General features: G+C 34.0%; 2 protein-coding genes across 5 annotated transcripts; one reads left to right on the top strand and one right to left on the bottom strand.

Moving 5' to 3' along the window:
* Positions 1–2,243: 2,243 nt before the first annotated feature.
* LOC144961333 (battenin-like) lies at positions 2,244–6,463 on the bottom strand. Of its 3 annotated transcripts, none has more exons than XM_078894581.1 (2): positions 6,441–6,463; positions 2,244–5,161 (listed from the first exon to the last, which is right to left on the bottom strand). In XM_078894581.1, the coding sequence occupies exons 1-2, from the start codon at positions 6,442–6,444 to the stop codon at positions 3,813–3,815; spliced, it is 1,353 nt and encodes a 450-aa protein (XP_078750707.1). In that variant the 5' UTR covers positions 6,445–6,463; the 3' UTR covers positions 2,244–3,812. The 3 variants fall into 3 exon arrangements, with proteins under 3 accessions (XP_078750707.1, XP_078750701.1, XP_078750698.1); XM_078894575.1 differs by having other exon boundaries at positions 6,380–6,454; XM_078894572.1 differs by lacking the exon at positions 6,441–6,463 and adding an exon at positions 5,381–5,532.
* Positions 5,143–22,398, top strand: LOC144961322 (kanadaptin-like). 2 transcript variants are annotated; one of them, XM_078894565.1, is made up of 12 exons: positions 5,143–5,235; positions 9,770–9,947; positions 10,705–10,821; positions 11,666–11,729; positions 12,252–12,394; positions 12,881–13,035; positions 13,879–13,948; positions 17,007–17,199; positions 18,962–19,070; positions 19,650–19,968; positions 21,121–21,234; positions 22,285–22,398. In XM_078894565.1, exons 2-12 carry the CDS (start codon positions 9,803–9,805, stop codon positions 22,332–22,334), a joined length of 1,479 nt encoding a protein of 492 aa, XP_078750691.1. In that variant the 5' UTR covers positions 5,143–5,235; positions 9,770–9,802; the 3' UTR covers positions 22,335–22,398. The 2 variants fall into 2 exon arrangements, with proteins under 2 accessions (XP_078750691.1, XP_078750688.1); XM_078894562.1 differs by lacking the exon at positions 5,143–5,235 and adding an exon at positions 6,687–7,429.
* Positions 22,399–24,812: the final 2,414 nt, after the last annotated feature.

Below are 24,812 nucleotides of genomic sequence, written 5' to 3'. Positions count from 1 at the left end.
TAATATATAAAATATCAGGGCGATCCGCAAATTTTGGCAAATCGTGGCAAATTTTGGGAAAATTGGCAAATCGCGTGGCAAATTTTGGGAAAAAAAGAAAGAAGCGAAAACAAAATAACGGAAAAAAAAAGTGCGAAACTTGAGAAATGTTGCAGCTTTGCCCAAACCAAGGGAAGCTACTCTCTACGGATAATGATCCTTTAAAATCTTTGTAACAACACTGTTGTGTAAATTAATAAATGTAGCCTCCTTAAATGTAATAAATTGTCTTTTATATATATTTTATTCTGTATCGCGTGTTAATTTTTACTGAAACGCTTAGTTCTCCTCTGCAATTTTTGGCAAATTTCTTGGCAAATTTTGGGGGGTTTTTTTGGGCAACTTTTGGCAAATTTTAGGTCCCAATTTGGCAAAAAATGCAGATGACAGTTAATTGCGTTTCAGGAATACAATTCATTCTCCTTCTTGTCTTTAATCAACTCTTAACTTTTAGGAATTCAAAAGTGCTTGCAATATTTGTAGGTCATATTTACACTCATCCTTGCTTGTTCTTAGGGAATTCACAGGACTTGTGTCATGTTTAAGTCATTTCAGCACCAGTAAAAAGAACGATGATGGGATAGTCCAAACATTTGAAGATCTGCACTAAAAAACACCCAAGAAAAAGTAAAGACAAGAGAGACAGGTTCAAAGTAGATTCCAAGGACAATTGATCCATTTGTCTAGTTTGAGCTCAATTTCATGCACACAAACACATATGGTTTAGAAACACAATGTTTTTCATGTCTAAGAAACACCAGGGGGTTCCGATGCTCAGTTGGTAGAGCACTCGCTTCACATGCAAAGGGACTGAGATCAATCCTGGTTAAAGTCGAGATTTTTTTTCTGACCCTTCATTCCACCCAGCAGTAATTGAGTAGCTAGGTCATTAAGATTTGACAGAAAGTACTTAGCTATAGAAAAGTATCCTATAAAAGGGTAGCAAGCAATAGTTATTGTCCATTTCACACTATAGAAGCTGAGAATTAAATTCAGGCATCATGGGCCTAAATTCTTCTTTAAGCATTTGCAACAAACTTTTAGGACGTGTCAGTGCCTAGTGCACAACACAAAGGATAGATAGATTTAGAAATCATGAATGTCTGCAGGACTCATGGGTTACAGGCACCTAAGAAAAAAGTAAGACACAGTTCACGAAAGGGACAGAGGAAGATCCCAGCAGCATTCTATATTATGCATCGCCTGAGGCCACCAAATTTTACACAGCTGCCACCACAGGAAGTCAACGCTGAAAGTGAGACAACAATCAAATAATTTCTAACATACACACATTCACAGAGATGAAAAAAACAACAAACTCTTACTCATAATCTGGATACTACAGTAAAAGCAAAGGACAGTAGCTAAGCCTGGGCATAAACAAATCGCCTCATTCTTGGACAAGGACTCTGGTAAACAGACCCTAGTAGTTCCACTGACATCTTGCAAGTAAACAGCTGCATTCATGTATAACATCTACTTTTTAAGAGTTCAAATATGAGGTGCTGTATAAAATGAAATTTTTAAATGTATTTATATATTTAAAAAAATAATATTAATATTAGTGAAATATATACAAAATATTGAAATACAGAACCCATTACAATGGCTCATTAAAAATAGATTTTGTCTGTGATCATTCAGTGATGAAAATGGCAATTTGTAAAAAAGGAGAAAAATGTATTGGTTCATCGGCCAAACTCAAACCAAATGCAAAATTAACATAATATCATTATAGTTACATAGTAATGTGTAATTCATTACAACTTCTAGTGTAACTACGTCCATTATTCTAACTTTACTTTTTGTAACAATCCAATGAATTGTCCTTTTCACAAAACGTCAAGATTTTATCTAGACCACTTGCTACATCAAGAAATCATTATAATTTTTTGTTTAAAAGACCACACAATATGTGTTTTTAACATTACAAAGCACGCCACAATATCATTTCTAGTGAACCCTAATAGTTGTGAATCGTTAATCAATTATTGCAAAACTTAGATAAAAAGAGTAATTTTAAAATAAATGTTTGAATAACTGCTCATTCTTTTGTATAAATAGATGACCTCTATAAATAAACAATGACGGTGGAAGGATTGTTGTGAGAGAGAGAGAGGGAGAAAAGAGAGAGAGAGAGAGAGAGAGAGAGAGAGAGAGAGAGAGAGAGAGAGAGAGAGAAGAGAAGAGAGAGAGAGAGAGGGGGGGGGGGCTAGTCTAGTTTATGAAATATTTTTTTGGCCCAATACTCTTCTATTTCTATCATCTACTCATCCTAGATCACCCTAAATCCTCGAATTTTGAAGAAGAGTATCATCAAACAATATTGCATATTTTATAAAACAGTAAAGCGCTGATATGTTAGGAAGAACACCAGGAGAAAAAATATCGTTCTCTATATCAGCAGTGTTTTTTCTCAGTAGTTCTATATTTTATGGAAATAATAAGGGAAACATGCGTGCATTCTTTATTTATATCACTTCCTTTTACATTTTAATCATGTTAAAATCAATAGTGAGATCCCCATTTCTGGATTTTCAAACTAACTTTCAGACACAATATGCATTGCAATGCTACATGCCATATCAAAACAAAATTTCAATTTCATCAGGTACTGACTGTTGTTGCAATTGATATATATATATATATATATATATGTAAAGTTAGTTTGAAAATCCAGAAATGGAGATCTCACTATTGATTTTAACGTATATAATCTCCTTAAAATTAACTGTGATTGACAACAAGTTTGTGGAAATTTCAATGTAATACCTCCTTAAAATTAAAGGGTGAACACATCTTAAAAACTGCCACGTCCTAAACATGTGCATATATGGTAAATATCAAAATGATCTTATGCTGAAACCAAAATCTGGGGAATCTTTCCACAAGTTCCAAGCAGTGAAGCTACAAAAGTCCCATTGAAAAAAAAATACAAAAAGAAACCCCCTTCCAAAACCCCATCTTTTATATTAAAATAAATAATATAATAATAAACAATTTTTTTTAAAAAATAGATAAAATTAAACAATTAAGTGAAGCCAGTGCTAGGAACTTGCGGAAAAACAGCCAGAATTTGATATTGTATGTGACTCCTGCAAATGAAAGAATGGAAACATATGATGATTCGTTTTTTTATTTTTAGGAGTTTATGCACTTGCAATACTGTTAAATCATTTCAGTTCAGCACCAGTAAAAAGGAAGATGATAAGGCAAAAATTGTAGATATGAATTTAAAAGCACAAAAAAAAAAACGTAACACAAAGACGATTGATTCAAATAGGGAACAGAGGATTCCACGACAAATCCATCCATGAGCCTATTTTGACATTATCTGAAAGTACCATCCAGGAATAAGCAAATGATCACGCTATGAAGGATACACCTAAATGCTTACAAAGTAAAATATATCTAAACTAAAAACAGTAATTGTACATAACAGAAAAAAAAGGAACAATACATTTGACTACTTTCCTCTCAGCTAAGGATCCCCACCAAGACCAGATAAAAAACGAGCATTTTCAATCCAAAACAAAGACAGAGAGACAAAGCAAAAGTTTCCTCTCCGCCCACCATGGGAAGCAGGAGATCCCACCTACAGATTATCATTGGTACTTGTGACTTGCCTCACAACTTATAATGTTCTTCATATTGGGTCATACTTGCATTTGAAATTAAAATAAGTGTGTAAAAAAAGAATGTAATTGCAGCAAACATATCGGTCAGAACAGGACACTGACCATGGTAATATATTTACACATCCTTATATTGCTTTACATTTTAAGTTTTTGACCACAGATATAATTATGAGATGAGATGGCAGCTATTGCAGCTAACGCAACACCAATTGAGTCCCCTAATGTAGCAACTCCAATGCAAAACTCTTTTATGTGTGAAGAAAGTTCATTAGTCATTCGATAAAAGGTATTCACATAGGCACTACCACCAAGTAACCCTTCCCACAATATAATGGCAATGGTAATCCAAAAATTTGGAATGAATCTGTAATAAACCTGGCAGATCAAAAGTATCATGTTCATAAATTGCAAAATTGGCAATATCCAAAGTTTTCTTATCTGGAATAGATTTACAGATGACCTTGAAATAAACACTCCAATTTGGTAATCAACTTGAAACCATCTATATTGCTCTTTCCTTGTGATGAAAATGTCATTGTAATACAGTAATTCATGGAGTCCTTGATTAATGAAGTACTCTGCAAAATACACAAGGGCCAAAGGTACCATGTACTTAAAAAGTGATGGTACCAGCGACAATTTTTGCTTATAAGTCAGATTACTTGTTTTAGTTTTTATAAGAAGATCTTCATCCTCATTATCGTCCTTTTTCACAACAAACACAGCTGGAGGCAGAACAAAAATATACATTATCATCATAACAGCTGGTACAATGAGATTAATGAGCAACGATGCTCGAGGAGAAAGTCCCAAAGAAGTAAATCCCGCATAAACAAGGGCTCCGAACACACCAGCACCACCTGTTCCAGACGACCAGCTTGAAACAACATCTCGATGATAAAAAGTTGTTAAACTGAGAAATGTTATTTCCCCGAGTCCTGCACCAATGCTAGCACTGATAACTCCAATAATGCTAAGCCAAACATCATGAGAAAGCGCAACAATTATGAAACTAGCAGCACTAAAAACTGCAACTAAACTTACTTTCACAATGTAAGGAATTTGTTGTAGGAAGAAGGGAAAAGTCAATTTTACAATAAGAGTAGGAAGGATATCCGCAAGAAGAATAGCACCTGTCCCTATCTTATTACACACAAGATAATCTGCTTCTGGAGCGTGTGTTGTTGAATTTGGATGACTACTATTACTGTTGTTATTCTCGGTTTCATTGTGTTTATCATGGAGTATGTCATGAGCAGCACTTAGCATAACAACATAGGCAAAATTATTACATAGTCCAAACAGCCAGAACGCAATAACGTGACGGTGATTTTTCACCTTCTTGAAAAACCGAACACACATGTTACCGTTGTACTCTGGGTCTGGGTTGCAGAAATCGGGTCTTGTTTGAATTTGTTCAGGGTGAACATCACTGATGGCATCACTATCACTGGCGTCAACTCCAGCGTTGTCTGGTCCAGACTCTGGAACAAGAGTGGATAGATTCATGCTTAGTTTCTTATAGTTAACCCTTGGCATCATTTGATGTTACCTGGCGGTATGTATTGCGATCACCAAAATAAGACTCAAGATACACAAAGACATCTAGAAATGTGTATTTCATTCATTATTGAGAAATATTTTTTGAATCTGTCGAGTCAAATCCATATATAAAATTTCAAATTTCAAGAAACATCACAAACTTTTCTTAACAATGGAAGAATTCGTTACGAAAATAAACATATCCTATCAAATTTTACAGTGACATTAGTCACTAATTTAGTGCGATGCAGACGTGTACTAAGAAACAAAGACTAAGATCGAGACGACAAAGTCCCGAAAAGGTTTTGTTGTCATCGTTAATAAACAGTATTGCCAGGTGCCTTAGCAAAAATCCCGCTAACTTTATGCCAGAAACCCGCCAAAATCAGCCAACTTTATCCTACTTCACCTGCGACATTTGCCCAAAATCTGCCAAAAATTCCGTCATATGATTTAAAACACTTATAATCAACAATAGTGTATTGTCTAAGAAAAAAAAATGTTACTAAACGCTACTCTCCTATTTACAACAGTTTCCTTTTTAAAGGCATGATGATTCGGTTTCGATTTTGTTTGAACGGGAGTTAGACTGTCGGATATTGTTTTCACCTTCGGTTATTCTGAATTAGGTTGTGTAATATAGATCTTTTGTCTTTTGTCATCACAAAGTGCGGGCAGCAAACGTCTCTGAGAACGACGCTGGATAGTGAAGTGAAGTGATATAGATCTAGGCCAACAGTACACTCACAGGTGCTCCTGATAGTCACTTTCGGGGGTGAGGGGGGGGGGGGAGAAGAAATCATTAGACTTAATTGCTATACTTTTACTTTTTTTTAAAGGGTATACAAGTATACAAATCATCAAAAATCCGGCAAAACAATCCCTCCACAAATCCGCCAATTTGGCGGAAAATCCGCCAACATGGAAAGACTACTACGACAACTACTTACTACTGCTACTACTAAGCCAGAAATTTTGAGTTTCAAGCAACAAGCAAAGAGTTGCCAAATTCGCATGTTTAGAATCAAAGTCAAGAGTACTTTAAAATAATTTATCTATTTGAAGGAGGAAATACATTAAATAAACATTGTAGTCACTGTCTGAAGAATGATTATACAAATTCTGCCAAATTCACATATTTAGAATCAAAGTCAAAGTACCAGATTTATGTAGATCTACCATGAACAAAATAATGCATTTATTTACACGTAATCACGTTACCCATTTTGACTAGCTTTTCATCGCCGGAGACGCCCACTTTTCTTGTTCATTTCACTTTCACTTTTTATGCTTTTCATCACTTTCGAAAGTCGAGAAAATAAATCGTCTTTAAAATAGATCTGTTTAAAGGAGGAAATAAATGAAATAAATATTGTAGTCACGGTCTGAAGAATGATTATACGAATTTCTTGTCAAATTTAGAATTTTCGAAACTAAAAACTGATCATATTCAGTATGCGACGAAAAAAACCATAATAAACAAAATGGCGGACTACATGGAAGATGAGTGTCAAGTTGACACTTTACACGATCCAAGTATTGCCGAAGTAGTGAAACAAGAATCTTCGGAAAAGGAGAAATTGATTCATCAATCTATAGAGATGAAAAATCAGTTTAGTGAACCGAGTGAAAATGAGCCTAAAAATTGTGAGGATAAAGAATTTAAACCTCCGTCCACCACTTTTGCGGTTCCACTTTCACTTTCACTTTCAACGTCCCCTCAGAGTAAAAAGACTAAAGTGGTTGATATTGGAAGAGTGAAAGCTAAAGATTTAGCAACTGTGAAATCAGATAAAGATGAAAGTTCATCCATCAAAGAAATTTTACCAAAAAGTCAACCATCCGTAAACTATGATGAACCTGATTGGAGTGGTGAAACCCAAGAAAATTATTCATTTGATGTATTAAAAAACGGCACAATAATAAACAATATACCACTCAAAGGAAAGTCTTATTTTATTTTTGGGCGACTCCCGAGTTGTGATGTTACATTAGAGCACCCATCTCTCTCCCGCTATCACGCTGTGGTTCAGTACTCAAATGATACAAGCTCAAATGCACCAAATGTAAAAGGATGGTATGTCTACGATTTAGACAGCACCCACGGGACTTGGGTTAATAAACGAAAGGTGAATCCGAAAGTGTACCACAGGATTAAAGTTGGACATATTATTAAGTTTGGAGGCAGCTCACGGCTTCATATTTTGCAGGTAAAAGGAAGTTGTTCATGTTGATACTTGCTGAATATAATTTAAATAATATCTGTGATATGAATATGAGTGGAAAAACATACAAATACAAATGACTATGATTATGATGACTTTTGATTCTTGCTAAAAAGTGGACCCAATAGTCTGCAGGAAAGATATTTACCTGTCCGTGAATCTTACTTTTGAGAAAGTGTGGTAAAGTGAAGAATTTTAACTCATCAAGTTTTTCGATTTTCAGCAACGAAGTGGCAATTCGGACTCGAGTCTGAATAGTTTCTCATGGCTATCGGACTCCAATTTGAGTGCGCATACAGAGGGGAGGATGACACAATGTGGGCAGAAGTCAGAGGGTGGAACTGATAAAGAAATAGAAAAAGAGTTCAGAAGAAATTCTGTTTTGCCCATATCACACTGACTCGGCTCATACCACTACTTTGGACTGTAGAAGGATTGTTGCCTGTCTCACACTATCACAATGTTTTTTCTTTGTCCTGATTTTATTTGGACATCGTGTTATGTTGTTAAAAAAGCTTTTCATTTATACCACAGTTACATTGACTGACTTCAATTTCTATCTGAACTTCTAATTGCTCTATGATTTTGTCTTTCTCATCAAATATAGTGGGTTTAGACTACCTGTTAATAATTACTAAAATTGTAATTTTGATTTGCAATAATTTTATGTAATTATCCATAATTAATTTTTTTTTTTTTTAATCAACAACAAAAAACTATACTGCCATGGGAGGCTATTCAGACTGAGTCTGAATAATCTGTTGATTGCACATGCGCATTGGAATGTGAGTCTGAATATCCATGGGAGACTATTCAGACTCGAGTCCGAATAGTCACAGCCTTTCAGCAAAGACTCAATTCTGGCTTGCAGCATTGCAAAGTGACTCAAGACCATAACCATTATGAAGAATTGATCTCTCTCTCTCTTTCTCCCCCCCCCTCTCTCTCTCTCTCTCTCTCTCTCTCTCTCTCTATCTCTCTGGTGAAGTCGACATTTATTTTGTGACATTCCCCCCCCCCCCCAACCTTGCTGTCCACCCAGCAGTAAACTGTGTCTATTAGTTCTGGTGGATAGTACTTTGCGATATAGCAGCTATCAAATGTCAAATTTTATTTTCAGAATTCCCTCCCCCCCCTCCCCCCCCTGTTAACAACATTGTCTGTTGAAAAAAATTCAAGCAGGTGTTATGTCTCGTCCTACATGTTTAGTGTTGCTGTTGTTTATCGACCCTTTGTAAAGCTCCTTGAAAAATGGTTTAGTGGTTATTGCATTTATAAACGCTCAAGTTTTTATCCAAAGGTTAAGACCAGATTGGTATTGTCCTTCAATATAAAAACCGAGATAAACTCTGGTTTCATGTGCCTTATGGCCCTGATAGGCTCACTATCCTGTCTACTTTAATGAGCTTTTATATAGCGCAATAACCACTAAACGTGCTCAAAGCGCTTTACAAGGGGTCCCTGGCCAACAGCAACACTTAACACGTAGGACGATACATGACGCCTGTTAGGCAATATTACAATTTTTCAGACAGAGAGACAACGCTGTTAATGGTCAGGTACTCATTTTACACCTGAGTACGGTGAGAGAATGTGAGTAAAGAGTCTTTTCCAAGGACTCAACTATGCGCCGAGCGAGGCTCGAACCCAGGACCTTCCGATCCGAAAGCGAGTGTCATACCACTAGACCACATAGCCGTACTTGTAGTCAATTAAAATATCTGTTATGAGTTGAAGGAAAGTGATTCATGACAGATCAAGGGTAACAAGAAATTGTTATGGCCTAATTTCACTCATGAATTTCAGTCTCTAACAACTCCACCAGCCAGTATGATTTTGTAGTTTGAATCATGGTCTCAATTTTATAGGGATACAGTACAATATCAGAGGATATGGTACACTACTTTTACAATTAAAGATATCGCTGCCATCATCATCATACATCTTTGCTACTACCCTAGCATCACCATCAGCCTTACCACTTTACTAAGCTAATACAATCACCCCCACCACAGCATAATCACAACATATTGTTGTCACTGCCACATCATCATCGTCATCATCATCATCATCATCATCATCATCATCATCGTCTTCATCAGTTGTAGCAGCACCAATACTAATGTTACAACACCATCTTAAAATATACACATCTCTATAACCATCATCATCATCACACTGCTACCACCACTGCTATAGCACCCATCGCATTATTATCATCACTACTACCAGCACTTACATTCTTATAGCATCAGCATTTTTATATATTTCATGATAACATTATTTGATTGTTTTTGTTTTTGTTACTTCACATTTTTTTCAAAGGGTCCAGACGATGATTCCGATCAAGAAAGTGAAATGAGCATCACTGAGATGAGAGAACAAAAGGAGAGGCAGAAAAGAGAGGCTGAGTTGTTACATCTTCGTGAAAAGCAGGAAGAAGAAGAAAGGGCTGAAAAAGAACGGAAAATGTTGGAGGATAAGGGTTGTGGATGGGGAATGGGTTAGTTTGTTACAAAGAAAATTTGCAACAGTTCCATTTAAATTGTTAATTTCTCTTTGAATTATTTTACAAAACACACAAGGTTGTGCAGTACCATATAATTATATTTTTGAGGAAACTAACCTTTATAAAGTGATTGCCCTGGGTGGGGATCCTGACCTCCCATAGTGGGCAGGGATACACGCTGTGTCTTCTTTCCCCCCATACCCATTTCCAATTGTTTCCTGTCATTGTCTTGGAATGAGATTACTTAATTTTGTCCTGAACCTTGCCGTAGTTCCTCGGCTGGGAGGGAAACAGTCGAATGTATAGTTATAGTTTTGGGAGATGATATTTTTTTCCGTGTAAATCATCTCTCTGTTGCATTGTATTATGTTTAGTTTACATATTATATTATATGATTTGTAAACATTTGAGTGTATTCCTCTTAGTTGGGACCTGTGCTGTCTGGATGAGACTTTTAGGTGATCTCAAACTAAGTACTTTGGCGGTGTGCTCTTGGAATCTACATCTGCTCCCTATTTGAACCAATTCCCCTTTGTCTTACCTTTTCTTTTGTGCTTTAATTGTAATTCTAGAACTTTTTACTATCCCATTTTCTTCCTTTTTACTGGCGCTGATATGACCTTAATGTGTTGCAAGCGCTGTAAAACCCTTAAAAACAAAACAAAACAAAACAAGCCATTGCACCTATTAGTCTTATCACATTCGTTCTTACCATTTTTTATCATTGAAAGTTTCATTATTTTATTTGCAGGAGAAGATGCAGAGGATGTAGGTGGTGAGAATCCTTTTGCTTCTCTTACTTCTGAAAATGAAAATTTATACATTGATGATCCGAAAAAGGCGCTTAAAGGTTTTTATGAAAGAGAAGGTACGTAAAATCACTCTTTTTTTCTGCATCAAAATTTCCTGCAATTATTTCTTAAATATTTTTTCTATCAGTAACTCCTGTGTTGTCATACTATTTTTATGTAGAGGAAAACTTTGGATCTGTCCAATTCGAGGTAAACTTTTTTTTTTTTTTTTTGAACTCACCAGAATACAGCTCAAACTCACTGACTACTGATTCTGTACATGTTGCAGCAACAGCAATAACTTTGGTCCAAATGTGGTCAAAGTCTTAATAAGTAATAAGAGCTGAAAAACATTGTATTTTTTTCCCTCTTTAGTTTTGTAGAGAACCCCATTTTACATAGAGCAATAATATTACAAAGCATCCCTATCATCCTTTGCAAAAATAAAAAGTAAAAAGCTGTTGGACTTCAATAATATTTTTTCTTATCTCAGGCATCCGGTTTAAAAAAAATAGATTTTGAAGCTTAATGATATCCTAACCACAATGATAATTCTTAAGGTAAAATCATGACATTCGAGAACCAGTAGGAGGAAAAAAGAATACATTTTGATAATAGATATTTTAGGTGAGATCATTGAGAGGTATGATAGAAATATTCTTGAACTCTTGCATTTGAAATTTCGAATTTGTACCCATTGCCCACTCCCATACAGAGGAATTTGTTCAAAATTACTAATGCACAAGTTCAAGAATCTTATATTTTTATTATTATTATTATTATTATTATTATTATTATTAATATTATTATTATTATTGTTATTATTATTTTATTGTTATTACCATGATTAGATTAACATTATCATGATCATAATAAAACATTTATTCTTTTTTTTTTTTTTCATTTTTAATTTGATTGCAGGACTTGATTTACCCGATTATCAATTTACTGATGCATCAGCTGGTTCTCACAAGTGTACCTTAGAGTAAGTCCAATTTTTAGAAATTTCCAATTTATTAGTTGATAAAGAAAGGTTAATGAAAATATGATCTGTTGAAAATGATATTTTGTTGATTTTATAATGTTATGAAACCTCCATTTTCTCCTGGTCCTCTTTTGTTGTTGCTATCATTTCAATAAATATGTTATACATCTAGAATGATCTAGGATCATTTGAGTTTAGAATGGGTTTTAGTTTTACTTCTCAAGAATGTGTCTATGTCTACTATATTACTTTACTATTCTTAATGTATATATATAGTTCATGATATTTATAGGTAATTTTATTTTGGAATATTTATTTATGTCATTGCCATATTTTTAACTGAACACAAATACACAAAGTTTTCTTTATAGCATGAATTAAAAGATAATCTAGAATGATGATGATGATAATGATGATGATTATTATTATTATTAATATTGTAATTATTATTATTAGTATTATTATTAATATTATTTTTACTCTTGTTGTTGTTGTTGTTGTTTTTTAAAAATAAATCATCAGGATTCCAGTTGATGGGCCAAATGGAGAAGAGTTGATTGCTGAAGCTTTTGTGTCGGGCAAAAAGAAGGATTCTGTCGTTGCATGTGCTTTGGAAGCTTGTCGAATGTTGGATAAATTAGGCATGCTGAGATCATCTACTCATGGTATATAAAGATTGACAAGCTCATTGTTTATTTAAGGATAAAAATGAGATCATTTTTATTAATTGGTTTTCAATAAGTGGTACACTGCTATCTCTGTCAATTATCCATTATCATAACTTTATTTGAAAAACAATAATGACTATATCTAAAATTTAATATGGATTATTAAGCTCTCAGAATTATTTCAACGTTTAACATGGCTTTTTTTTTCAAACAGATTTTGAAAGAGAACTTTGTTTATTTTCGATGTACTTGGTCAAAACTGACAGATTTAAAACATATTTTAGATAGCCAATATTGTGTTCTCATCACAATTTTAAAACATATATTTCAAAAGTTTTTGATGCAAAAAAAAAAACCTTAACTAAAATCAGGCTTAATTTTATTTCTACAATACATTTGATATATGGAAAGTATTTGATAAACTTTCCATTTTTTGATTCATTCAATATTTTCTTGAATGGGCACTCAAATTATTCATTTTAGAAAGCCGAAAGCGAAAGGAAAGAAATTGGGAAGATAATGATTTTTATGACAGCGATGAAGATACATTTTTGGATAGAACTGGGACCATTGAAAAGAAAAGAACATTGAGGATGAAGAAAGCTGGGAAAGAAGCTGCTGAAACATATGAAAGTCTAGTAAGTTACTTTTATTATTCTGAGGTATGGTACTTTTATTAATCCCAAGATAACTCCATAATGTTTAGAATAAGAATGAGAAGCCTGGTAAGAAATAACATTCAGATTGATAAAGGCTCTTTGAAATTAATAAAATGATTTCTGAACGTATACTGCAATCAAATGCTCAATTTGTTTCTTCTCTGGTATTCAATCTAATGCTGCGTCATAATCACAGTTTTCTTTCAACCAATTAAGATACCCTCTTCTCTTTATTAATTTACTCATCATTATCATCATCGTTGCCTTTTTCACCCTGGGTCAGGGTATAGGCCACAGACAAACAGTTTCCATCCTTCTCAATCCTGAGCTATCTTTTTAATCTCATTCCAGGTCTTACCACTTCTCTGTATATCAGCTTCTTTAATTCTTCTCCATGTTCCTCGTGGCCTTCCCCTTGATCTTCTGCCCTGAGGGTTCCAGTCCAATACTTTCTTTGTTATAGTGGAGTTGTTCTTTCTAAACGTGTGTCCAATCCACCTCCATCGTCTTCTTCCTATTTCCTCTCCCACTGGTTTCTGCTGTGTTCTTTTCCATACTTCTTCATTTTTTATTCTATCCATCCATTTTATTCTGAGTAGCTTACGCATGCACCTGTTTATGAAACTCTGTACCCTCCTTATACATGCCTGTGATGCGTTCCAAGTTTCACATCCATACAACCAATTAAGATACCCTCTTCTCTTTATTAATTTACTCACTGTTGATAAAAGTCATTCCCAAATCACAGTGTTGTTGTCAGCATGTGCTTGTATATTATCCACTAATGTAATGTCTTTCCATTTTCAAACAAAATCTTAACAGATGACAAAACATACCAAAGTAACAGAAAGTATTCATGAAATTGAGAGGAAACTGGAAAAGGCAAAAGCAGGTAAATCATAGTCAATTGGATTTTATTTTACTTTTTTTAAATTTTTAAATTAATTGAAACATTATGGTTGTAATTAAATTTTGATGACTTGAAACAAATCGTAATAAATAATAAGTATATTAAGATTATTTTGTCATTTACAAGTTACAAATATTTTGAACACCTCCATTTAGTAAACATGAGTTAAGCTTTATGCCAAAATAATATCTCAGAATGTTCATAATAGGGAATCCATTGTGACGTGTTCAAACGTAAGTTGCCGACTCTTTTCTCCTGGGATTTTCCCATTTTTGAAGGTTCTTAAAATAATCCTGCGAGAATTTTTAAGTTAAAGTTGTTTTTCTTAATTTTATTTTCCTTGATGATTAAATGATGTTTGCACACTTCCACAAATAATAGTGGGCAGTGAGGCACTTACTGTGTCTTCTATCCCCCTATATCTATTTTCCAAATTGCTTTCTGTCTTTGTATTGGAATGAGATTACTTAGTTTTTTCCTGACCCTGGCGGGAGTCCTTGACTGGGAGGGAACAGTCGAATGTATAGTTATAGTTTTGGGAGATGGTATTTTTTTTCCTTGTAAAGCATCACTCTGTTATGTATTGTTATTTATTATTTTTAAGATATGATTTGGAAACATTTGAGTGTATTCGTCTTAGTTTGATCTTGTGCTGGTGTCTGGGTGAGACTTTTAGGTGATCTCAAACTAAATACTTTGATAGTGTGCTCTTGGAATCTACATCTGTTTTCTTTTCTTGGGTACTTTAATTGTAATTCTAGAACTTTTAACTATCCTATTTTCTTCCTTTTTACTGGCGCTGACATGACCTTAAGGGGATGGGCGGGTCCTGAAGGCGAAATTCTAAAATGTAATAAGTAGCTGACTTTTAGTGGTAATTTTAGGTTATGTACATCCTAATTAGAGGAAAAAAAATTGAAAACCTAAATTTCAGTTTTTGGTTACCATGGTAACGCCGCCATTTTGAAATTTGATACCCTATAATGAAGTAGTTTTTAAAATGCTAAGGCTTCGCCAAATGACAAGTTATTGACATGAAAATAGGTACACAAGTAGTATTTGAGCCATTCATTTGGGCTAAACATCGATTTTGTAATATCTACAATAGTGTTATTTTTATTGATTTTCAAAGTTCATCAATTTTGAAACATCAAAAATTGACCCATTTTTGGACATTTGACCCACATTTACGCAAAATTTATAAAATAAATCTGAAATACAAATGCTCAGTTTTATGAAGCTAGTAATACTGTATGCACATGCGAAAAATCATTCAAAAATGTTTACAAATAAAGGAAGAGTAGCAAAATAAAGGTAGAAAAAGCACAAACAGAGAAAAACGCATTCAAAGTTTCAAGCACAGGAAACTCAGACAAGATCATGCATTCATGCGTCAAAAGACCCTGCTTGATATGCAGGCCCTCCCTCTTCAGCCTCCTGTTCCTGCCTTGCCTTTTCTCGGCTTCACACACACACACACACACACACACACGTACGTACACACACACACACACACACACACACACACACACACTCTCTCTCTCTCTCTCTCTCTCTCTCTCTCTCTCTCTCTCTCTCTCTCTCTCTCTCTCTCTCTCTCTCTCTCAAGTGCATAACAAACCTCTCGCTCATTCGTTTACAACCAATACTCAGTCTAGCTCGACAGTAACTCCATTCATTCATTTAGAGACCCCAGCGCTTTTTTATTTTGCATCATGTTACGAAGGAGTGACAAATTCTAACTATAAAAATTAACAATAATATTACTGTTCCCATCTTGTTCGAGCTGCTGATTTTGCAAGTCGTACAATTCGAGTCTTTCTCGGCATACTTGTTGCGTATGTGTTGGTACTTTTCACAAAACAAAACTTTTATGTCCCCGGGAAGAAGAAAAATCACACACAGAATAACAATGTTTACATGCGAAGGTAAGGTCAAAGAATGAACTTTGACTCGCCCGCTAACCACTCAGAAAGCAGTATCAGGTCATGTTATCATCGACTATTTTGAACAGCCAATGAGAACAGCACTAGCAAGACAAAGGTCACAACAATTACTCACGATTTTACTACAATCAGTCAACCCCTCACAATTGGGTCAGAGAAGGGTTTTTTGGAAAGGCTCTTGACTAAATATAGATAGACCGAAGACCTTGACAGTGGGCATTTCATATAGCCCAAAAATAGACGAAACTATCGATACCAAACTTGCCTATTATTATCGATGTTTTATGCTCATATTGGCCTAATGTTTATATGGCTTTTTCGCTGTCAAGCCAGGCTGTAACATTATATTTACTGACCCCCTTGGACTTCAAGAGGTCAGTTTGGACCTAAACTGACCCATCTGAGAGTCAACAAACACATTTTCATGTAGCAAAGGTTTCAAACTTTTCAAAAATAAAAAAATCTCAAAATCGATATTTTACTCGATTTTTGACAATCGAGGACCCGCCCATCCCCTTAATGTGTTGCGAGCGCCTTAAAACTCTTAAACAAATAATATGAATAATTTCAGATTTAATTGGTTTTGTTTATGGTATGTTTTTGTTGACTTTAATCTCATGATTTTAATGCATCAAGAATGATACAAGGCAAGAATAAGTTTATTGATTAATAATCCTATTTCTTGAATGTAATAGAATGTGAATTTTAATATTAAGTGGTAAAAATGTGTAAACACGTTATTTTGTTTATGTGCCTTTAGCTTTGAAAAAGAAATCTTGATTATTCAACCACCTCAACTTGTTTTATTGGCCTAATGGGTTTGCAGCTTTTCACAGCGTTAAAAATTTTTCACTACCATAACAGGTCACAAGGGATTCATCTACTTCCTCACTAGCCAATCATGAGATAATTACGGAATCCGGCTTATATTGTTCTGTGATATAAGTATATTTTTTTACCAAAAGAAGCTTTTAAAATAGATTTATTCTTTGATAATAATAATAATCATCATCATCATCATCATAATAATAATATTGTTTTTAAAAACAATACAAAACTGACCAATTAATATAAGCACCATTAAATTTCCACAGATTCTGAAGCTCTTGCCAATGAAGAGATGGATGAGCTGGAGGCCTATATGGTATCCATTAAATCGGGGGTAATGGACTCAAAGACCAGACTACACTTAAAAGGAGAGCTTTTACGCTTAAAAATGGAAGAACAAAATTTGCGCCGTCTTGTCAATATAGCTAAGCCAGCTTCACTGCCACCTTTAAAGCCTTTGTAAGTATTAAGTTTGCTTTGTAGAGAATTATTCTCTCCTTTCAATGATTCACTGGAGGGTCTTATCTTACAACTATGTAAGAGTAGATTTTCCTCCCATAGTGGGCAGGGAGGTACATGCTGTGTCTTCTATCCCCCCAAACCCGTTTTCCAATTGTTTTTTGATATTGTCTTGGAATGAGATTACTTAGTTTTGTCCTGATCCTTGCTGGAGTTCCTTGGCTGGGAGGGAAACAGTCGAATGTATAGTTATAGTTTTAGGAGATGATATTATTTTCCTTGTAAATCATCTCTCTGTTATGCATTGTATTATGTTTAATTTACATATTATATTACATGGTTGGTAAACATTTGAGTGTATTCCTCTTAGTTGGGACCTGTGCTTGTGTCTGGATGAGACTTTTAGGTGATCTCAAACTAAGTACTTTGACGGTGTGCTCTTGGAATATACATCTGTTCCCTATTTGAACCAATTCCCCTTTGTCTCATCTTTTCTTTTGTGCTTTAATTGTAATTCTAGAACTTTTTCCTATCCCATTTTCTTCCTTTTTACTGACGCTGATATGACCTTAATGTGTTGCAAGCGCTGTAAAACCCTTAAAAACAAAAACTAAGAGTAGATTTTATGGTTGAAATCAACTCTAGCTTATTTGTTGCTATCAGTGATATCTTGTTTTCTTTTGAATTTCCAACTTTTTTTTTTTTTTTTTGGCTGTGACTTTGTCTAGTGGGAGTTTTTGATTAAATGATGTGACAGATTGCTCTCTGTATTCTGTTTACTGCTTGAATTAGTCCTTTTGTTATTGGAGGTGAAAAGGCTTGAGTGTGGACATTACACAAATGCCCGGATTATCTTGGTTTGAACCCTGCTGTTGACATCTAGTTTTTTTTTACTTGAACAAGGCACTTAGCCCCTTTTGTTCACTTTGAAATGCTTCACTAGACTGATGCCTTGGTTAAAATCTTTCCATTTTGTATTGTGTTTTGAAGATAAACCCTACGAAAATTCCACTTTCGTATGAATAAAATGAATTAATTTTATGATTATTAAACTGTTTATATGATAGTTGGAGATTTAAGCTTTTGATCATAAACGTTTGATTATACTATTAATCTCCTTTGTCAAAGTTTAGAAAGAGGGGCTTTGCCAATATATATATATATTAATTTGGGCAGTTAAGGCTATTTTATTTTATTTTTTTTTTAAATATATTGTCAATTTTAGTTTTTGTTGAAGATATGAAACCAATCATTAAATTATCTACATTGAGCAAATTTGTCCCTCTTTTCTCTTCATTACTTTTTTCTTCCATTACTATGGTAAGGAAGACTGAAAGGTAAATTAAGACATTTAATTTGTTGAGGCTCATTTTTTTCTCTTAGAAACCTTAAAGATTTTATACGCTGTCAAAGTAAGCTACATTGCTGAGATGAGATACAAGACTTTTATACATGGTTGTCTTGATTGTTATTCCAAGATCAAGCGATTGAAATGAGTATTAAATTCTTTCGCATAATTGAACTAAAACCTTCACCTCAAGAATTGTTTTAATTAGTCAGCTGTTTTGGTTAAGTAGTTTTGCGGAATAACGTGCCTGAGTTGTCTTTTATTCCAACTGATAATCATATGACATAATTTATCATGACATGTAATCTATAGCATTATATTTAAAAAAATCATTTTTTAATAATTTTTTTTATTAAAAAAAAAAACAAAAAAAAACTAATCAGTGACATTTCCTTTTTTAAAAATTGAATTCAGATCTTTAACAACTTCTGGGGAGAAAGTATCAACAACAGAGAGTCTCTCTCGAAAACTGCAACATCTTCAGAGACAGAAACAATCCCAAAAGAAACCAATTCCTGCAAATGTGAGTTGATCTGTCTATTTTTTATTTATTTATTTTTTTTTTTCTCTTATTTTCTGATCTATGATGAGACTACTTTTGTACAAGCTTGATGTAGACTTCTTTTTTGTGTATGATGTTCCCCACAAACAAGCTACTTTCTGAAACAACTTAAAGGGGTTAAGAAAATTTGTCTACTCGAGGAAACATTATGTAATGTTATCATATATGCATAGAGGCCAGTTCTTTTTTTCTTCTGAATAAACATTTTGTATAGAGCTATTGATGAATATAGCTTTTTTTTAATGTTGGAGATTGTGAAATAAGCATATCTAGAAATATTGGTGATTATTTTGACAGTAAAATTAATATGCAAGGGGGTGGGAGGTTTGAGATAATTGTAAAGCACTGCAGGGCAGTTTTCAGTGGATGCTTAAGCACTATATAAATATATTGTTATTATTATTATTATTATTATTGTTATTATTATTATTATTATTATTATTATTATTATTATTATTATTATTATTATTATTATTATTATTATTATTATTATTATTATTATTAAATTAATAGTATATGTATGGTTGTTTTTTTTAACAGCAAACTATTGCAAACGTAAAGCCAGATGATTATGAAGAAGACGATGCTGATGATGATGATGTTGATGAAAATGAAAAAGACAGAAAGACAACTGGTCCTCCAAAATCTTCCAAACCGCATCAGTCAGGGCAATCAGATTTACATAGAAGTCAAGGAGATGAGAGCCAGAAATCTGATGAAGGAAGACTGCACAGACGATTGTCAGCAGATGAACCCAGTCCACCAATTAAGAAAAAACTCCCAGATTCATTGAACGAGGAAACTCAGTATTCCAAGTCAAAGAAACCTTCACAATACTTTTCAACATCTTCAGCATTAGGTATGAAATTGCCTATTTAAAAAAAAAATATTATGTCCAAAATATGCAAATGTTTTAGAATTTTTGAAGAATGTGAAAAAAATGAAATTTTTTAACATAAAGTGACATCCACTTCTGGTAATTTTTGACTCTATTGTATTTTGACGTTTTCAGGAGGTGAGGAATGATTAGCTGCCCAGGTCTTGATCTTTAACGTGACATTCATGCCCTACTGCTCTCAGTTACTCTAATCCATCTCTTGTTCAATGGCAATTATTGTTAAATTACATTATCCCACTCAACTCAGGTTTAAATGAGTACCTGTCTATAGAAATGTAAAATTTGAAGCAGACACAGGTATCAGATAACAATCTAAAAAGGTGCATATGAAACAGTGCCTGACCAAGCAGCAAGAACAATACAGGGGGGGGGGGGGGGTCATCCCATCCTCAAAAAAAGGAGGTCTGAGGTTTGGTCCTCAGTCGAGTGAGATATTTTTTCCTTGCATTTTTCTTTCTGCTTTGTCTGCCACTCATTCACAGTTTTTCAGGTTGGAATCTTACCTTGTTACAAGCAGTGTTGGATAATGTGCAATTAGGATTCGTTACAGGTGACTCGTATTGTTTGAAATTGAAATTTGGTTCATTATGGGCTGTTTGGGAAATGAATGAAACATCATGAAGCATATTGAGCATGGTAAATCTATGCAATTGCCCTTTATAAATGTCTATATAAATGTTAATTTAAAAAAAGAATAAATTAGCTGTAGCATCCGATTCTTGATATGAAACTATTTTTTATATTTGAACATAAAACGGCCTGTCTGAAATTGGTTTTTTAAATTTCTTGTTTTTTTTTAATGAAAATTTTTTGTTTTGTTTTATTATATTTTATTTTAAATGGAAAACACGAAGTCACACATTACTTGACTTCGAGTCTGTCATAACCAAAAGGGATGGTTTGATATTTTCCATCTGATTAATTTATAGTAGAAATTTTGAAATATCTTACTTTATTACAATTGACTATGTAATCACATTATATTCTCATTTTTTAAAAACCTTTTTTTGTGGTTTTATCAACAAGACCAGCACTTTTTATGAGGCTACATCATACCTCACCATTTCCCTTTTGTATTCTTTGTAACAATTTATATTTAACCTCTCATTGCAGAAACCATTGACAAACATCGATCATCATCTAAACACCCTCCAGCATCCAAGCCACATTCTCAGGTTGATCTAGACACTTTGGATCCAAAGTTTGCAACATGGTTACCTCCAACAGGTTTGTTCCATTGCTTTCCAATTTCATTATTTTATGTCACAAAATTGCAGGTGAACATGAAATGAAAACGTTTTGAATATTTCAAGCTTAAGTTTTAATAAAAATTACTTTTTCTCACCATCTATTTGTTAGCCTAGCAGTAAGTGGGTAGCTGGCTCTTAAAAGCGTGAGTGTGAAGGTGACTGGTCTCTTTTTTTCACAAAGGCATTTACCCTGGACATTACCCTTCAAACAGGTCAATTCCCAATTGTCTATTTAAGAAAGGGGATTCACTTTGCCTCAACATTTTGGCACTTTTTTTGAAATCACTTATTTTCACCAACATGATAGACAAATCTACATCAATTTCACAAAACATGTTGCTTGTTAACTGGCAAGATGAATCAGCCATCTTAAGTCTGTCATCCAAAACAATCAGCCCCACAGGTTGTGAGTATTTATCACAATATTTTGACACACTAATGACGGAATCGCATTGTGACACCCGACAGCACCATGCATTTTTTTCAATTGCTTGTGTTGAAATTGTAAGTGGTGCTCAAGATATATGAAGCTGATTGAAGCAGGTGACTGGCAAGTACTTTAGATAGCCATTGTAGCCATTTGGTAAGTGTACATTGACTGAATTGGTCATAACAAATATTAGTAAACTGATGGATGATCTTAATCATAGTGCCCTCTTTGAACAAACTAACTGAATCAGTCTCAAATGTATTTCCTCCAGTGCATTTTTATGAATCCACCATTCTCAATGCTGTATATATTCCCCTGGTTGCCGTATGAAACCAACATTCCATCTTGATGCAAGTCATCTCTTATTATTTTTATTGCTGCCTATAGCCGAGTATTTATTTACAACTGGATCTAGTGGGGTAATGTGTTTAAATTGCCTCGATCATGGTGACAGTACCAGAACCAGATGCTCTAAATTGCTTGATGTTGTTCCATTATGTTACGCTGGAGAGTTGAAAAAAAGTAATTTAACTTTGATGTGAAAGTAAATGGTATATCTGACGAGTAAGAACTATTATTTTCTCTCTTTATCATCAGAGCAAACAGGAGATGGAAGGACAAGCCTCAACGACAAGTTTGGCTATTAATTATTGGAAGTGACATGTAATTTTAAAAGTGTATTTAAATTTATAAATAAAGAATCTGATTGAAGATCCTTGATTCATCAAAACTTTTGATTTATTTTTAGATGAACTCTTTGAATCCTTTGTTAACAATTACCCTATTAATCATTCATCTGGTTATAAATGAAGACTTGCCGTTTTTATCCAGAGACTAGTGACAATAATGAGAATTGACTTCATAGAAGCCTGAGTCGCACATCATCATTACCTAATATGGGGTCAAAGTAAAATCACTTTCCGTCTATAAGGGGTTTAAACTCAGCATTGCCTTTCATTCTGATGTTTTTGATAAACACCATTATCAAGATCAGTATAGACTTTTACAAAGGATCCTGATCAGATGCGTTGAAATTGACTGATTTTAAGGACAGTTGTTATATTCAAGGTCTCATTGCACTCAAGGTCCCATTGCAAATATTTAACTTCTTCTTCTTCTTTCTTCTTCTTCTTCTTCTTTCTTCTTCTTCTTCTTCTTCTTCTTCTTCTTCTTCTTCTTCTTCTTCTTCTTCTTCTTCTTCTTCTTCTTCTTTCTTCTTCTTCTTTTCTCTCTTCTTCTTCTTCTTCTTCTTCTTCTTCTTCTTCTTTCTTCTTTTCTTCTTCTTCTTCTTCTTCTTCTTCTTCTTCTTCTTCTTCTTTTTCTCTTCTTCTTCTTCTTCTTCTTCTTCTTCTTCTTCTTCTTCTTCTCTTCTTCTTCTTTCTTCTTCTTCTTCTTCTTCTTCTTCTTCTTCTTTCTTCTTCTTCTCTTCCTTCTTCTTCTTCTCTTCTTCTTCTTTCTTCTTCTTCTTCTTCTCTTCTTCTTCTTCTTCTTCTTCTTCTTCTTCTTCTTCTTCTTCTTCTTCTTCTTCTTCTTCTTCTTCTTCTTCTTCTCTTCTTCTTCTTCTTTCTTCTTCTTCTTCTTCTTCTTCTTCTTCTTCTTTCTTCTTCTTTTCTTCTTCTTTCTCTTCTTCTTCTTCTCTCTTCTTCTTTTCTTCTTCTTCTTCTTTCTTCTTCTTCTTCTTCTTCTTTCTTCTCTTCTCTCTTCTTCTTTTCTTCTTCTTCTTCTTTCTTCTTCTTCTTCTTCTTCTTCTTCTTCTTCTTCTTCTTCTTCTTCTTCTTCTTTTTTTCTTCTTCTTCTTCTTCTTCTTCTTCTTCTTCTTCTTCTTCTTCTTCTTCTCTTCTTCTTCTTCTTCTTCTTCTTCTTCTTCTTCTTCTTCTTCTTCTTCTTCTTCTTCTTCTTCTTCTTCTTCTTCTCTTCTTCTTCTTCTTCTTCTTCTTCTTCTTCTTCTTCTTCTTCTTCTTTCTTCTTCTTCTTCTTTCTTCTTCTTCTTCTTCTTCTTCTTCTTCTTCTTCTTCTTCTTCTTCTTCTTCTTCTTCTTCTTCTTCTTCTTCTTCTTCTTCTTCTCTTCTTCTTTTCTTCTTCTTCTTCTTCTTCTTCTTCTTCTTCTTCTTCTTCTTCTTCTTCTTCTTCTTCTTCTTCTTCTTCTTCTTCTTCTTCTTTTCTTCTTCTTCTTCTTCTTCTTCTTCTTCTTCTTTCTTCTCTTCTTCTTCTTCTTCTTCTTCTTTTTCTTCTTCTTCTTCCTTCTTCTTCTCTCTTCTTTCTTCTTCTTTCTTTCTTTCTTCCTTTTTTCTTCTTCTTCTTCTTCTTCTTCTTCTTCTTCTTCTTCTTCTTCTTGGTGGGGTTCCTGACCTCCTATAGTGGGCAGGGGGTTACATACTGTGTCTTCTATCCTCTTATATCTGTTTTCCAACGTACTTTATGTCTTTGTCTTGGAATGAGATTACTTGGTTTTGTCCTGGCCCTGGCCAGAGTCCTAGCTGGGAGGGAAACTGTCAAATGCATAGTTATTGTTTTGGGAGATTATATTTTTTTACTTGTAAATCATCTCTCTGTTATGTATTATTATATTTGTTATTTTGAGTGTATAATGGTAGCATTTGAGTGTATTCTTCTTTGTTGGATTTTGTGCTTGTGTCCGGATGAGACTTATACTTATAGGTGATTTCAACCTAAGTACCTTTTGGTATGCTCTTGGAATCTACATCTGATCCCTATTTGTTCTCAGTTCCCCTATGTCTTACTTTTTTTGGGGTACTTCAATTGTAATTCTAGAACTTTTTACGATCCCATTTTCTTCCTTTTTTACTGGTGCTGATATAACCTAAATGTGTTGCAAGCACCGTAAAACCCTTAAAAACAAACAAACAAAACATCTTCTTCTTTTTCTTTTTTTTTTTAGACATTTATAAAGGGCATTTGCATAGATTTACCATGCTCAATGTGTTCATGATGTTTCATTCATTCCCCAAGCAGCCCATAATGAACGAAATTTAAATTTCAATTTCAAACAGTACGAATCACCTGTTACAAATCCTATTTGCACATTAATCGAACTGAAATTGTGGTTTTTATAAATTCTTTTGGTACCTGAAAGGGTTTGCTTGCGATACTATAAAATAGCATTC

The sequence above is a fragment of the Berghia stephanieae genome, chromosome 1, assembly GCF_034508935.2.
Source record: "Berghia stephanieae isolate SIO BIC M18660-M18661 chromosome 1, UCSD_Bste_1.3, whole genome shotgun sequence".
Taxonomy (NCBI): domain Eukaryota; kingdom Metazoa; phylum Mollusca; class Gastropoda; order Nudibranchia; family Aeolidiidae; genus Berghia; species Berghia stephanieae.
This window is presented reverse-complemented; position numbering and strand designations above follow the sequence as displayed.

What these genes read in the sequence shown, in the direction of transcription:
- LOC144961333 (XM_078894572.1), bottom strand. Translation starts at nt 5,420, where the DNA reads ATGTTTATTTTCGTAACGAATTCTTCCATTGTTAAGAAAA. An exon ending in TTCTTCCATTGTTAAGAAAA is followed by an intron (nt 5,162 to 5,380) that starts GTTTGTGATGTT and finishes CTCTTGTTCCAG; the next exon opens with AGTCTGGACCAGACAACGCT.
- LOC144961322 (XM_078894562.1), top strand. Translation starts at nt 6,704, where the DNA reads ATGGCGGACTACATGGAAGATGAGTGTCAAGTTGACACTTTACACGAT. An exon ending in AGAAACCAATTCCTGCAAAT is followed by an intron (nt 19,071 to 19,649) that starts GTGAGTTGATCT and finishes TTTTTTTAACAG; the next exon opens with CAAACTATTGCAAACGTAAA. An exon ending in AACATGGTTACCTCCAACAG is followed by an intron (nt 21,235 to 22,284) that starts GTTTGTTCCATT and finishes CTTTATCATCAG; the next exon opens with AGCAAACAGGAGATGGAAGG.